General features: G+C 39.9%; 1 protein-coding gene across 1 annotated transcript; it reads left to right on the top strand.

Annotated features, from left to right (window-relative positions):
• The first annotated feature begins 3,921 nt into the window (after positions 1-3,921).
• Positions 3,922-16,389, top strand: PRPH2 (peripherin 2). Its single transcript, XM_044429299.1, has 3 exons — positions 3,922-4,502; positions 10,769-11,015; positions 16,156-16,389. Exons 1-3 carry the CDS (start codon positions 3,922-3,924, stop codon positions 16,387-16,389), a joined length of 1,062 nt encoding a protein of 353 aa, XP_044285234.1.

Raw genomic sequence — 16,389 nt, 5'->3', positions numbered from 1 at the left:
CTCAACCCTGACTGCTCTTTAGAAGGCCAGATACTGAAGATGAAACTCAAATACTTTGGCCACCTAATGAGAAGGAAGGACTCCCTGGAGAAGAGCCTAATGCTGGGAACAATAGATGGCAAAAGAAGAAGGGGACAACAGAGAATGAGGTGACTAGATGGAGTCACTGAAGCAGTTGGTGTGAGCTTAAGTAGACTCCGGGGGATGGTGGAGGACAGGAAGGCCTGGAGGAATGTTGTCCATGGGGTCACGATGGGTAGAATACGACTTCACAACTAACAACAACAAATGACTCAGTGCTTCGGATGTTGGAAAGGTGGCTAGTTTGACCACACCCTGGCAGACTCGTACATTTATAGAAAAAATAATTCTGCAATATGCAACCTTTTGTAGCAGGAAAAGCAAGCCTGTTAAAATGTTTTCATTAAGTTAAAATGTGTTAAAGTAGCAAGCCTTGAGAAAATTATTACTATTATTATAACATTTCTATGCCGCCCCTTGCCAAAGCCTCGGGGCGGCTTACAACACAATAAAATACATTGAAATACAATAGAACATAAAAATTACCATTAAATACAAAAATACAAAAAATACACTGAGTTACGAACATAATAATATAAAATTAAAATTATCAAGAGGATTGAATTTCTGGAAATGACCAACCATTGGAAAACAGGCTGTAGTGTAGCCTTTCTAAGCAGGCACAGAGCACTAGGAATCATTGTGATATTTAAGTACATTATGCTTGTCATCATGGCAGGATAGCTTTGGTTGTAGAAAGACTCATTAATTTTAGAAAAGAGGCTTGTTCTTTTGAATTACAACTGCCATAATCCTTAATCATTGCCCATGCTGGCTGGAAGTTATGGGAGTTGTAGTACAAAACATTTAGAAGGCACTAGGTTCCATGCTCTTGCTTTAAAAAAGCAGCTATACAGCCAAGGTAGTAGACAGACTGGTGGAAGACCAGCTTGGGCTTGCCCCCCTGCTTCAGCGTGCTTCTTTGTAGAGTAACTACACTACTGTTAGTTCTTCTGTAATATAAAAAGTATATTTTATGCGTCCATTTCAAAGAGCCAATATTGCTGCTTCTAGTGAGAAACTGGTTACTGTCCAAATTGCTGAAATAGCTATTTGTGCTCTTGTTACCATTTGTCCCTAACTGATCCTCATTCACTGTGATGCTTCTGTGACGAACAACTCTATCCCACAGGGAGTCAACTAAATTTCATCTGCCTTATGGGCCTTCCTCTTGTACCTACCAAATTTTAATCAAGATGTGATAAAAACTAGCTTGCGTTTTGTCATATCAAAAAGAAAATAGTTTCTAAAAATCTGTATGAGAATGAGGCTCAACCTTTAAAGAATGCAAGTTTGGGCTTTCTGTATTAATTGGTTCTGCTGAGATGTCATGCTTGTAGAGAAACTATTGTAGAAACTACCTACTGTGTGATGTACTACAAATCATGTTCAGCTCCAGTCTGCTATGAAGAGTACCCAAGAAAAAGTAGGTGACCATTGATGTTATAGTATGGTATAGTATAGGAAACCAAAACTAGTACTGTATGCTAAAGATGCAATCCTATCACCCCTCTCATCAGACTTTCATAAACCTCCAAACTTGGATGCAAGCCAAGAGAGGTGGTAACGGGGATCTCCACCACTGCCACACCTTCATTCTATCTAGGAAACTTCAGCCATCCCGCTTTAGGGGAGGGAAGGACTTGATAGAACTCTGTGGCCCAAGCCTCTTCCCTTTCCCCCAACACACCTTTTTCTCAGTGTAGTTGTACCTTCAGGGAAAGGCTGTCAACCCGATCTGTGAACGATGTGTGATGCCGGGCTCTGACCTATGGTCTCCCAGACAATGGCGAGAAACTACACATCTACTAGACTTGACCTTGATGTTGGGTTTTTAACCCCGGGAAAATCTGGCAGGTTTATTTCTGAGTGAGATGGCCCAAGGCAAACCATAGCTGCTTGCTGTTCACCATGGGGAGATTATTCCAGATAATTATATTTGTAACATCTGTCCTAAATTGTGATTCTTCCACTATCAGAAGCACAAAACATTTTTTCAAACACCTGAAGGGACATACAGTACATTCTCTGAATACCGGGAAGTTCCTACCTAAGCACTTCCCAACAAATTGGTAACCCTCATTATACATATTATTCATTGGTAGGTTTGCCATTCATTACCTTGACTTGTACATGGATGATTTTACCAAGGTAACTGCTTTTTGCTAATTGTAATAAGGGCAGTTTTATAAGCATGCAATCAGAAGCCCACTAACATGGATGTTATCATCTAATAAGATACCTTGTCCCAAACTTCCATGTTGGAATTTAAAGTCAGCATACGTAACAGTAGAACACCCCTGCTGACAAAAGCCAAATGTGTCACTCTTTTAATATTAATTAATCAGCTAAATGATACTATCTTATTCCTTATGTGTTCCTTGCAGTTTCATCAATATCCACTAGGTGAAGCAGAGATATGTCCCCTCTTTATCATTTTTCCATGGAGACAGAAAATCAACCAAGAGGGCAGCTTCTCTTACAATAATTCAGTTTTTGAAGATCAGTGGTCCTTTTCATTTGCTGCCCAAGATACATTTTCATTTTCCATTCATTTTTATGTAATACCTGTTGCAGATTTTGAAAAGTGTCTTGGCACCATTAAATGTATTTCACAGATGTCTTGCTGATAATATTTCCCATTGCTATGGAATAAGCACTAGGAGATGAAACAAATAATAAGCTCATATAATTTCTTACAAATAATAATTGCATCAGGGACACTTAAAACCTAAACAAGCACTTCTTTCGCATTGATATACAGTAGAAAAACAACTGCTGGTGCACCAATTATGCATATTTGTCCATAACATTGGCACATTCATGTTTATTATTATACTATAGTTTGGGTTCTATATCCAATATCAACATGTTATTGAGATTTTCAATGTCTATAAATGACACTCATATTCTAGTGACGTTGAAACAGAGATTCCCTCTGTAGTCAGTGGGACAACCACCTCCTTGGTGTTGCATTATACAAAAGGTTTTTTATAACTTCAGAAAGTCCTGCTCCACTGTTGGCCCAACTTAATTAGCCCGTAAGCTGCTCATGACACAAGCCAGTATTTTTAGAAAAAATGTTTGGTCATGATTGTTTCCCTGATGCTTTAGTGTAGTTCCAGTTGTCAAAGTTGGGAAACATGTATCTTGTTTTCCAAACTAACTTAGGTTTTAGTTAAATGAAAATGTGGCCTTAATTCTACCCAGAAAAACACATAAGCCAAAGAACGTCATGCAAGGTGAGTGACACAGGATAAGTAGCCACACGGTCTTACTGGCTTGGAGAAACCTGTAATGTCAGTATATATTAACTTCTCTGATACAGATTTTGATCAGTCTCTAGTTTTCTTCCAGAAAGAATCTAGGTATGGGGTATTTTTATACCTAGGTTTTCAATTGCACTGTAATGCATGTGAAAGCAAAAATCCACTAAATAGTAAAATGAGGGATTATTTTCATTGTTCATCTGTTAGCAGAGATTTCTCTAAATTGGATTACACTGATTAGTATTGGAATGACGCATTGTAGATCCAGCTTTAATCATTTGAAACTTTGAAGCTGTTTCTCCTTTGCATGGAAGGGGGCATCAGAAATACTTGTTCATGCTTTTTACGAAAAATCATTTTTTCTTAATGTGATATTTGTTAATTTTGCTCCTCAGAAAATTTGCTGACATCTCTCCAACTTCAGATTAAACAAGATGGATGGGTCAAACAATGGCTCGGTTCGAGGTACAACATTTAGAATCTTCAAGGACTGAATGGTGGTGTTCCCTTTCCAGAAAAAAAAAAGAAAGAATTAATTTTGTAGCTTCTTGGTGCAGCACACATTGCTAAAATGGCTGTGATGAAAGTCAAGTTCAACCAGAAGAAAAGAGTAAAGCTAGCCCAAGGACTATGGCTCATGAATTGGGTTTCAGTGTTTGCTGGGATCATTGTTTTTTCAATGGGATTGTTCCTGAAAATTGAGCTCAGAAAGCGAAGTGAAGTGATGGACAATTCTGAAAGCCACTTTGTGCCGAATTCCTTGATTTTGGTGGGTCTACTAGCCTGTGTATTCAATGGTCTTGCAGGCAAGATATGCTATGATTCTCTGGATCCTGCTAAATTTGCGAAGTGGAAGCCTCTTGTGAAACTTTACATAGTGTTGTGCTTGTTTTTTAATGTCTTCATTTTTTTCATTGCTCTTACTTGCTTTCTGATGAGGGGCTCTCTGGAAAGTACATTAGCAAACGGGCTAAAAAACGGGATGAAGTTCTATCGAGATACAGATACACCTGGAAGATGCTTCATGAAGAAGACCATTGATATGCTCCAGATTGAGTTCAAGTGTTGTGGAAACAATGGTTTTAGAGACTGGTTTGAAATTCAGTGGATCAGCAACCGATACTTGGATTTTAGCTCCAAGGAAGTGAAAGAGTGAGTAACCCAACAGAATTTTATTGACACTGAACTGTGTTTGTCTTTCAACTGCAACTCAACAGTATTGTCTAAAATTCATTTTATGCCTGTTGTGAAGCTCTGTATAAAAACATTTCTTTTCCCAAACTTTTGGTTAATTTTTTCCAGCTCATTCTGCTTTTAAAAAGCTTTATTGTGAATGGTAAGCTAGAGGAACTCTAGGGCTTATAATGAGGATGTTTAATGACAATAAAAAAAAAGACTAGCATTTCAAGCTACCAAAGAGGTTACTTTATTAGAGCATTATCCAGAACATTTAGCACTGACTTATACTATAGCTTATGCAGCTCCCATTTGTTCCTATTGGCTGTGTATGAGAATATTATGCTAGATAATTTTGTTCTCACCTTTATTTTTTCCACCTTAAGTCATGTTGTGATTATGATTGGCTTTCTCAGCTGGATGGATAGATGGAATTATAAAGCTGTGAAAAAACTGCATGCAGTCTGAAATCACTATTTTCCTTTTATTTGACCATAAGATCCTGAAAACACTAGTTCTCGTTGACCCTTTTATTTTATTCCATTACAGCAAGGTTGCACAGCTCTTCTTGGTCTTGCTTAACATAAGCACTTTTGATAGATAGATAGATAGATAGATAGATAGATATTAAAAATCTAACACAATCATTTTAATATCTCTCCAATAAATTATTTCAGGTAAAAACTAAAGGGAAGTCAAATAGATTCTTCATTTGATTAATCTGACAAATAAGAGAGGTGTAGATTTAATAGGGTGCAGGAAAGAAAGTGTTAAATCATTCCTATGCACTCCACTTCCCATATGGATCTGGGCCCTGCATAGCTGCCTTTATGGCAGAATTAAAACATACACTTTTAAAAGAGATACAATAATTATTCCTGAAAGTAGAGACAGCAGTCTGCCTGCCCCATTTCCTTGGAGACAAAATCTGTATTTAAGTCTAACAAGTGCTGTCTAGCATTTGGATGCTTTACGTGGTTATACGTTGCAGTGAATTAGCAGAATTAGCAGGTGATCCCCTTGAGCTTGGCAAGGGCTTACCACAGTCCCCATCCTGTAGTAAGAGAAGTTGGAAACAAATGAAGGGAATTGCTGAATGATAATCAGTCAATCACTAGAAATTTCAGAATGTTTAAAGCAATCCCAGCTCTCAGGATTTTCATTCCTATGCTAAAGGAATGTGGCTTATCATATCTGATCACATAAAGGAGGTTTGAGATTAAAGGTCAGAAATAATCATAAAAAATGCTTGTTGCTGTAAGTGCCCCATTGACAAGAGCAGTGGCTTTGCCAGAAGAGATGACAGCAAGAGTGCCTGGGTTTCATTTACTTATACTGATATATATCAAATTTGACTCCTCAGTGATAGTTTTAGTTTAATAATTGGATGGTAATCTCTTATTCTTTGTTTAAAATAAGATTATTGGGTATGGTCCTGCAGGTGCACAAGCAGTATTCATTTCAGTGGAACTTCTCCAGACATGACTTATGGATGGTGCCCAGAAAGACTAAATGAATAGGGATCGTCAAGACAAACAAACATAGATTAATTGTGAGATGAAAATTTTTCCTAGACACTAAATCATGCTATAACTCAGAGAATCCAGTAATGACAAGGACATGACTATAAGAAGACATTCATTTCCAGGTCAGTTAGGGTACAATCCTAGGCATGTTTAGATGGGCAAAAGACTGACTGGGGAATTCTGGGAATTTTAGGGTTTTTTTTCTGTCTAAATATGTATAGGATTGCAACTTTAGGCACAGTCCAAAACTCTCACTGACGATGGATTTCTTGAATACATGTCCCCTAGGCAATAAGGCTCCAATCCAAAGTAAGTTGGTCTCCAAACCGGTGCCCCCTAACATATGAGTAAGTGGCATGAACTCAGTGGGACTTACTTCTGAATGGACTTGTATAGGATTGCTCTGCTGGCCACACTGAAACCAACAGGACAATTTCATTGAAATGAATGAATGAATGAATGAATGAAATCCCATTTAGTTTCAGTGTAATTTAAGCTTGACTGATTTTCCTTGGATTAGTGCCTGTGGGCAGTAGGACTGCAGTACAAGAGCTAAAGCTTGATATTTTAAATATATTAATTCTTTAAATTGGCATTAAAACACTCAGCAGAGCAACTAATAACTGTATTTTTTAATAGTTGTAATTGTGTATCTTCATTCAGTAATATGAAATATTGCCTTCAGGACAGCAAACCATGATTGCTTTGCTTGATTTCTGACACTTTGCTTTGGGGTTTCTTTGGTCATGTTTGTTCTGGTCAGAGTATTGCAGTCTTGTAGAAGTCAGTTATAATATTGATATATGCATTTCTATAATGACATTTTTTGTACCCTGATATGTCAAGTGTTTCTTTGTTGAAATTATGTGATGGTTTCACTGGAAGAACTACTCTTTGACATAAATAACTATTAGAGAGAACTTAATGAGATGTTCACCTTGTAAGCACTACCTGAAGATTTGTGTGCTTGATCTTAATCCTTCCACAGCAAGAATGGCCATGCATGAGGAGAAAAACAAGACTGTGTTGTGCTTAAAAGCAGGGGGGGCATAAAAAATATTGAAGGCCCAGTAACTGGGCATCAGTAGGTCTGGTTTAGGATCTTCTTACAACCAATGCTGTTGCAGCAGTGCAGCAAATACTGATATTGAACTCAATTCTCAATTCATGAGAAACACTACATAGATCCCATCTTGTGCTTGAAAGAAAGAATTGTATGCATGTATTATATATATTTTTTAAATACAGAAAGTGGATCATTTAAAATGTATCCACTACCTCCAGATGTGTTGGGTTACAAAGTCAAGAGATGCTGGCAGTTGGAGTGCAGCATACCTGAAGGGGGAAGCCTAGCCTAAAAGGTTAAGAACAGTTTTATTTTTAATGAAGAAACCAAAAAAGTGATTCTAGAAGTGTGCCATGTATTTAAGAATAGTCTGATTCAGCGCAACAGGCCGGAATTAATTTGAAACTTAACATTTTCAAGAATGGAGGTCAGGCTAGGCTGTTTGTGGGCAATGTTTTGGGCTTTGCAAATAGATGCAGGGTCATCTGGTAAAGTAAAGCCATGGATCCTTATTCTCTGGTATTCTAGGACATGCCTTTATTTTCCTAGCCAGGGTTTCTGGCCAGCTGCTACAGAACACTCTGCTGGGGGCTCACTCTGTTCTGTGCTGTATTAGTATATTCTGTAGTCACGTGTCTGCTGATTTTAAAAGCAGTTATTGTGTATCAGTTATTTCAAAATATCCTTTTGAACTAAACTTGAATCTACTTCACAGACTGGTTTAATGAGCCTGGCCAAGTTTTCAGATGGTTGGGAGACGCCTCTCTCAGAGTGCTGCACTCATCAGGGGCGCTCTTGGGGGAATGCAAGACAGGGCCTTCTTGGTGACTGCACCCAGGCCTGAGCTCTCTGCCAAGGGAGATCATAGAATCATAGAGGTGGAAGGGGCCTTCAGGTCCAACCCCCTGCTATTGCAGGACACTAAATTATACCTTCCCCTTTAGTCTACTTCCATCTTTGATTTCCTTTCATCAGCAGGCAATAACATTCTGATCCAAGCAGGCTTTTGACCTGTAATCTAATTTAATTAGTGACTTGCTGAAATAAGTTTACTTGTAAGTTTGTTGATATGTTCTGAGTTGCTTTTCTATTTTGAATGTCATGTTGTATTTTACTGTTTTAAATGTCCTTGAGCACCTTTTTCATGGAAAGGCAGGATAGGAACTGAACAAAAAACAAACAAACCTTCCTGTGAAGAGAACTAAAGCTCCCAAGCAGAGAATTCCCAGTACTGTTACCAAACTGTGGCTCTTTAGGAAAAGTCTTGACAGTTAAACTGGTACAAAATTTACAGAAACCTGTAGTGCAGTTGTCCCATTTGACTGAGGAGACTTACTGGGTTCAGTGCCCTGTTCAGCCACTACATTCACTGGTGACTTTGGCAACTCTCCTACAAGGTTCTTGTGTAGACAGAATAGAATTTTATTTTATTATGTTTTATGGCTTTAGTTATTATTGTCATCTATTTTATCTGTATTTTCTATTATTATCTGTATTATTGTTTATGATGGCACTGTGAGTTGCTCAGAAAGCCTTCCTGCTATAGGGCGGCATACAAATCCAATAAATAAATTACTAGGATAGCCATATGCACCCTGATGATTAAACTATGTAAAGTTTAAGTTGGACAAAACATTACCTTTAAATGTTTAGATGGCAGCCATGCAGGCTAGGGAACACTGGGAATTGTTGGACTTCTTTCTGTCTAAACATACATAGGATTGTGTCCTTAGTTACTGTGAGGTCCCCAGAGAAACCACACTTGTCTCCTGAAGAAGCCAGAGGACTTATTTTTGTTACCATTTACTGTTTATTCAGAAGTAGGTCCCCACTGAGCTCATGGGGCTTACACTCAGGTAAGTATAAGGATTAGGCCCAGTCCTCCTATAAAGGATCTTTCAAAGGTTGTGGTATCAGATTTTGAGCCAGACAAGCAGATGGGCCCAGAATCCTCAGCTGAAATTTCAAAGCCCAACGGATCCACAGAGAAGTTAAGAAGTCACTGAGAATAAGCTAGTTTCAAGCTCTGCGCAAAAGTTTATTGAGTATGTTAATAGGGAGAAGGGCTTACCTAATATGATTAATCTGAGGACTCCATATCAAGTTAAAAGGGTAGAGCAGTTGCCAAGCTTCAATCACTCCAAGAGTTGACTCTTAAGCAGGAGGACCCGCTTGAGCAAGTGTGGCTTGCTCTTTTCTGTTTTGAAAGAAGGAGAGTTATTCAGTTTGGAGTCAGCTTCTTACAGCGAAGCTGCATTTCTGGAAAGGCCAGTATTCTAACATTGCCTTTTTCTTTTTGTATTGACTTCTGCAGTCCTCTTCTTTTGCACTACACGGCCAGCCTAGTTGATCAGCTCTAACGTGATCAAGTGTTTTAGTTAGAAAGGTTTTATCCTGGTCTGGTCTGCTTGGAAAGAGAGGACAAGAACAGCCAGGACAGTAAGTCTGAATAGGATCTCATATGAAAATCTCTTCTTGCTCAAGGAAGGTGTGTTGGCTATCCTGTCTTTCTTCCTTGGCCTGTTTGTCAGATCCCACTCCATTCATGGAGTTTGCCTAATGTACTGCAGGGGTGGAGAAGTCAGATTCAGACAACACTGCTCTAGATCCAAGCCTCAAATTTTCATTCCAAAATTTCAAAATATACACAATTTTGTATATGATTTAAAAAAATAGCTCTGAAGCAAAAGTGTTGGTTTTAGGTGAAGCATGCATGTGATGTAGGCATGAACAAGTTTAGGAGAAGTCTTCTCTTCCATGTGAAAATTAGAAGTAGCTCTTTGAAGATAGTGTTCCCCATTTTCTAGTTTTTACAACTAATTGTATTTTTTTGAAAAAGCTACTCATGAAAAATTGGTGTATTGCACTGTAGAATTGATCAAAGAGACTGATTAAACATTTTGCCCTATTTAACAGTTTAGTTCCTCTTCAGGAATTAAATAATTCAAGTAGTTAATGAACAAGGGTTTGCTATTCTTTAATTTCATGCTTACGAGTGAGTAGGTATTTGCGTCTGTACTAGTAGTAAGAAAGCAGGGCACTATTCTGAATCAGACCTGTTAGAGGAATATAACTGTTTCATGTAATTAAATACGAAATCAGATTAAATCAAAAGACATGTTGTTCTAGGAGGATATGCAAGTTATTTATTAAGAGACTGACTGGATTCAGAAAACAGGATAATTCATATTCTGGGATTGAGTATGGCTTGAGTATAGGTTGTTGTTGATATATGGTTTATTGCTGAACTGTGGGGTATGTGAACCCAGCCACAAGAACAAACCATAATGAACAACCCACATTTCAGAACTCAACAACCAACCATAGGTTCTTTTCATGGGTTGTTCATTGTTAACAAGCCATGTAATAGCAGCAACAATAACAAAACAACAATAGCAGCAGCTTTTTAGTGCAGCTGACTCAGGACACAATAGTCCATCTTTCAGTAGCAATCAATGTTCAACCCATGAGTGTGGCTTATTGTATTGTCTAAACTGTCACTGAACAGGCAAGCAGTAAATGGGAACAGGAGGACTTTGGGAAACTTACTGGAAGTTTGAATTTTGGATCCATTTCTCCCAGTGGTTATGCTTCCATCTATATAAGTAGAGTCGTTATACCATAACTTACAGTGCTTTGCCTCTTCACAGTCGCATTAAGAGCAACGTAGATGGCAGATACCTGGTGGACGGTGTCCCGTTCAGCTGTTGCAATCCAAGCTCCCCACGACCGTGCATCCAGTACCAGGTCTCCAACAACTCAGCACATTACAGTTACGACTATCAAACAGAAGAGCTCAATCTGTGGAACCGTGGCTGCCGGGAAGCTCTGCTTGCGTACTACAGTGGCATGATGAACTCCATGGGGATTGTTGTCCTCTTTGTCTGGCTTTTTGAGGTAATACAAAGGTGTGGCTGCAGCTCTCTCTGTTTCAGAACCACAATTCAAGAAGTATTCTCTACATGGAGGTGTAAAAATTGGTAATATAAGGCACAAGTGGAGATGCACAACAAGGTATTGCGGAGTATCTTCCTATTCAGGGCTATGTCCATCTTGCAACTGGAGCCTTAGAGTGGAGTTCTTCAGAGCTTGTAAGTGTAGGGAATAGTTTATACATATATCTATCTTCCATGGTATCCCACCTTTTTTTCCTCTTACAAGGAACTCGGGTGGCTTATATGGTCCTTCTCTGTATTTTAGCCTCACAGCTCTGAGACAGGTGAGGTTTTTGCTTGGTTGAAAGTTGTCCAGCAAGTTCCATGGCCCAGTGGGGACCAGAACTTGGCTGTCCCAGGTCGCAGTTGAACCCTCTAGCCTCCATACTGTAAGAGGAAGGAAAGGGCATCTACACCACCACCCTGCCCACCCTCCAGCCCCAATTTTTCCCAGTGATGCTATAAAATATTCAAGGGCTTGGGATTTGAACCAAGTGTTCATCATCCACCTGAGTGCTTCACTGATGTGCAGAGGTGAGAAACTTTCTGGAGTGTGGAAAAGGACAGGAGGTTTTCTATGCATGTCACATTATCCTCAGTCCCCACCTCCAAGATATTAGAACTTGCTTGAGGCTCAAGCAAAGCATCATTTCCCACCATTTGCTGGGTTGTTTTGCTTTTAACTCATTTTTTTAGTATTTATAAACCCACTCAGCACTTGTGCAGCAGAAAGCTCGCAGATGAAAAAGCAACCCCAGAAACAAGTGAAGAGTGTTGCTTCTGGATCACGGCAGGTCAGCAGAGTGCCCATCTGCAACCTCTGCTGACTGTCCACTTCAGAAGTGCCACTTCCGAAAACACGTCACTTGTTTTCAACTGCTAGCTTCTTGCCACACTAGTGGTGATTCCACTAGCAACCAGGAAGGATCTGATGCTTCCTAAACATACTTCTGAAGAGTCTATGACATATTCAGATAGTGCTAGTGTATTTTTGGATGCCCTCTCTTCACTTCCAACCTGATAGGCCATGAGCCTGGACCTGTCTAGCATTAAGAGGGAGAAATATGGATTCATAATCTCTACAACCCTCAAAAACTGGTGTTTGTTGCATCTGATATCCTATAGCATCATGCTGCTTCCAAACTATAGGATCACAACCGTTTGAGGCTACAGTTAAAGAACAGAAACACCTACTCTCTAAAAGCAGTGGCATTACAGTACAAGGAGTACTATAAAAGCAGATGTAACCCTAAGGAGGTTACTCAGCATTGCTTCCATCATGCATGCAGAGTGGGTTCACTGTGATGCAGTACAGCCGTTCCTGCTCTGGAGAGAGGGGGACTGCTCATCCAGGGCAGTTCCTTCCTCTGGAGGTTGTCATGACTATAGACCCATAGGATGTTAGAACTGGTGTCAGCATTTTAGGAGATTATCCTCCCAGTCACTTTCCATACTTTTTCCAAGAACTGGTTATGTCTCCCAAATAATCCTCAGTATCCGTTCCTTTGAATGACTATACAATTATACACCAAGGTTTGAGGAATAGGTTGAAAAAAAAAAAGAAAATCAGTATCCACTAAAGCTGAAGTTAAAGAGCGATGGGGTGATGGCTTTCTACCTATCAGGACATAAATATTCGCTTGCATACTTAAGTTCTGAATGATTAAAAAAAGTGACCAGGGTTGTGGACATTCTCAGGTCTTGGCATGTGCCTCAAGGAAGAGTTTATGCAACCCAATTTTATATATACTCAGAAGATTTTGATGCAAAGGATTTGCCTGTGGGTTTCTGCACAGGTGACATGATGAAGAACAGAAATGTACAGGAACAACACTTTCTTCCCCAGAATCAGTTGAACAGTGCTGATCATTTATGATTATGATCAACTGCCGTGCATAAAAGCAGATATAACCTAAGGAGGCTCTTTTTTCTCTAAACCATTATTCTCTGCATCTGCCCCATTCTCCTCTAACTAGAATACACCACCCATCAAGGCATACAAGGCCATCTGGCCAAGTGCTTGCATGCAGCTAGTACATAACGCTGGATCAGGCTAAACTAAATGCCATCCATGCAGCATTTTGTTCTCAGAGCGGCTGCCCGTGGGAAAACCCACAAGCAGGACGACCGCTTGTGCAACTGCACCCTCCTGTCCAAATTCTCCAGCAGGTGGTGTCCCTCAGCTGCTTCCCCTGAAAATGGAGGGAGTGCTTCGTATCTAGACAAGTAGCCATGGATTTCCATGAATTTGTCTAATCCCCCTTTAAAGCCGTCCAAATTGCTGGTCATCTTATGGAAGTGGATTCCGTAGTTAAATTATCTGCTGTACTAATTGGAACTTGGTTTGATTCGGTCTGAATCTCCCACCATTGGCTTCTTGCTAAAGTCTAGTATTACGAAAGAGGGAGAAAATCCAATTTATCCATACCATGTATACTTCTGTATGCCTTGGCTTTGTTTCCCCTAAGAAGTCTTTTTTCTAAGCAAAGCAGCCCCAGATGTCGCAACATTTCCTCATAAGGGAGTTACCCCATCCCCTTGATAGTTCTGGTTGCCCCTTTCTTAACTTTTCCAACTCTACAATGTATTTTCCTAGGTGAGATGATGAGAACCATCATTGCACAGTAAGAAATGGCAATTTTTGTTTACTCTGACAAAATCCCCCAGGACCTGAAATGCTACTCTGCTTCATATTATCTTTGGACAGAAAAGGAAATCACATCATATATTTGAAACATTCCCCTATTAAGCCTTCCAGCTAGCTTCCATGCATCACACAGATGTATGTAAAATGACGTTTTACCTAAAATAGACAAAAATGGTTTCTCAGATAAAATGCCAGCAATGAAAAACTGACAGAAAGCAATCAGACCGCAGTGAAAAAATAACATCAAGCAATTGGAGAAGTGAATAAATGAAATATGTATGGATGGATTTATAAATGTATGAGGCCACAATTCAGACAAAAGAAATAGAATTCTCAAGGCAACTTACAGTTAAGAGCAGAAAGTAGTTGTAAACTTAAAAAAAACCCACACACATCAATAGCAGAATTAGACTGGAAGAGAATCAAGGACAAGCGTATGGCCCTAATATACTTAGCATACCATCCTGTGGTGTCCTGGCATTGTCTGAGAAGTGTAGATTATTTGGAGTCCTACAGTCTCAACCCCTAACCAGCTCCCTCATAGCTGGCATGGAAAGACACACACAGGCTGCTTCCCCATGGTCTCAGCTGGGCCTTGGAGGGGGAAAAGGTTTGTACTGGAGGCAAAGAGGCAGGTAGGCTAGAGCTGTGGACTTAATGCTGATTTATACTGGTGTCCCGGTGGTTTTCTGGGCACAAGATGCCCAGAAATGCCCAACTAGGGTGCATGTCACTTTTAAGTAGTAAAGCAGCATATGGGACAAAACCGTTTTAATAGCCCGGCCTTATCTGTGAAAATGGACCAAAAAGGGGCCAAGCACTGGTGACCACCGGGTGCACAGAATGCTGGGCTTAGATGGGTCATTGGTCGGCTCCAGCAGGGCTCTTCATACATTCTTCTGCTCAGCACCAAAAATGGGCTTGTTGACATCATAAAAGTATCTTGGGAGAGCGTGTTCCATGTGCAGGGCTCCCCTGCTGAAAGGACCTGTCTGAAAGTGAGCGCACCTGGTGTAGGGCCTCAAAGGGTGATCACAAAGGTATTTATATGTGTTCCCTTAACTTTTTGCAATTAAATCCTAAGGAAGGCTTCATTGCATGGGAAAAGAATGAAGCAAAGGTCTGGGTTATAGGTATAACAAGTTCTATTGACAACCTGGTGTTCAGATTTTTGGAGACCTGGAGAAGTAACCAGGCAACTAGAACTATTGATACATTTCCCCCAAATCACATAGCATTGATATTTGTAACAAGACATGAAATGGAAAACCAACTGGTGAATTGATCCTGCTGTTTCTACTAGCTTTGCTTTTTTTCTAAGTGTACAATGGTTGAGAGGGTGGCCTTGTGTCCCACTTACTGAAAGTGTGATCTATTGAAAGAGCTGTCCAGGCCTAGTTCGATTTAAGATACAATCTTATTTTTAAACAAATATAGTTCGAGTAATATAACCTTTGCCCCTGATTTGAGAGCAGCGCTAGTGGAGAAAGCTACAACTAGCTGGAACGGTGAGTGCTGTAGGTGCAGTCCTCTGTAAAAGAGGACACGTGGCCATCCTTGGGACCGTGGGGAGAGGACAATGGATGGTGCAGAGAGAATTGGCCTGCAGGGTCATTTCAGAAAGAGAAAATTTAGAAGGACTTTTTTTGCTTTGAATATTCACCAGAACTATGTGTTCCTGCCCTACTGTTTACCTATAAAATATTCACACGGAGGGCTGACAGCTCTCTTTTGCAAAGAGGAGGAAAATCCATGCTATTTTTTTGTTTGTGGGTTTCCTTGCTCCTGAAAGCCATTCTGTCCCAGAGATCTGGACTAAACTTCAAGAAACTCACCTCACTTCTCTCTGCAACACTGTGTGGCAGGTCCCACCTGCTTCTGAAATACCAAATGGGCAGCTTTAGAATCAGATGACATAATTAGAGGAGACAGATAGAGGGCAGCCAGGGCATGCAGGAGGTACAACATTCCTCTCAGGCTTACAAGGACTTAAAATGGATGCTCTGAGCGGAAGCAACCATTTTCAATGTGCCATGCCTGTATTTTACATTTTACATAAATTCACAATTCCACTTGTGAATTTGCATAGTGTTTAGTCCTGATGTTTATGTGTAGATGTCAATTTGGAAATAATAATTATAATTTGAATAGAAATACAGTACATCTCACTGAACTGTGGAAAACTGTGACTGGGAATTTAACATTGCTAATTTCCTGTAATGCATTTAGAAGTACATATTGTATATCCTTTAAAGATGATTTAAATAATGCAATGATTTTACAATCAATACAGGCAAACATAGGAGTTCAGAAATTTTACATGTCTTCAATGTTGTGGTAGAAAGTGCCCCACCTAGTAGAACTGGGGCACAGCATTGGGAAACGCTGACACAGAGTGTCTGTACTGAACCAGTCTAGATCAGTTGACCTCCGTTCCGTTGTGTGTTCCACCTAGATGTTGGTGATGATAGGACTGCGGCTGCTGCATACCTCTCTGGAGAGCATTACCAATCCAGAAGATCCTGAATGTGAGAGTGAAGGGTGGGTCCTGGAGAAAAGCCTCAAAGACACTTTCAAATCTACACTGGAAAATCTGAAAAGTATGGGTAAGTGGAACCAAGTGGATGCAGGCGCTGAAGGTACGGAAGGTGAAGACGCCAAAACTCAAACTGTCTCAACTGTCAGTTGA

This window comes from Varanus komodoensis, unplaced genomic scaffold, assembly GCF_004798865.1.
Source record: "Varanus komodoensis strain SLA01 unplaced genomic scaffold, ASM479886v1 scaffold2, whole genome shotgun sequence".
NCBI classification, from domain to species: Eukaryota; Metazoa; Chordata; class Lepidosauria; order Squamata; family Varanidae; genus Varanus; species Varanus komodoensis.
This window is presented reverse-complemented; position numbering and strand designations above follow the sequence as displayed.

Bases quoted from the DNA above. Each gene is read 5' to 3' on its own strand.
- PRPH2 (XM_044429299.1), top strand. From the start codon at position 3,922: ATGGCTGTGATGAAAGTCAAGTTCAACCAGAAGAAAAGAGTAAAGCTA. The intron at 4,503-10,768 runs GTGAGTAACCCA...GCCTCTTCACAG, and splicing joins AGCTCCAAGGAAGTGAAAGA to TCGCATTAAGAGCAACGTAG. The intron at 11,016-16,155 runs GTAATACAAAGG...TGTTCCACCTAG, and splicing joins TCTTTGTCTGGCTTTTTGAG to ATGTTGGTGATGATAGGACT.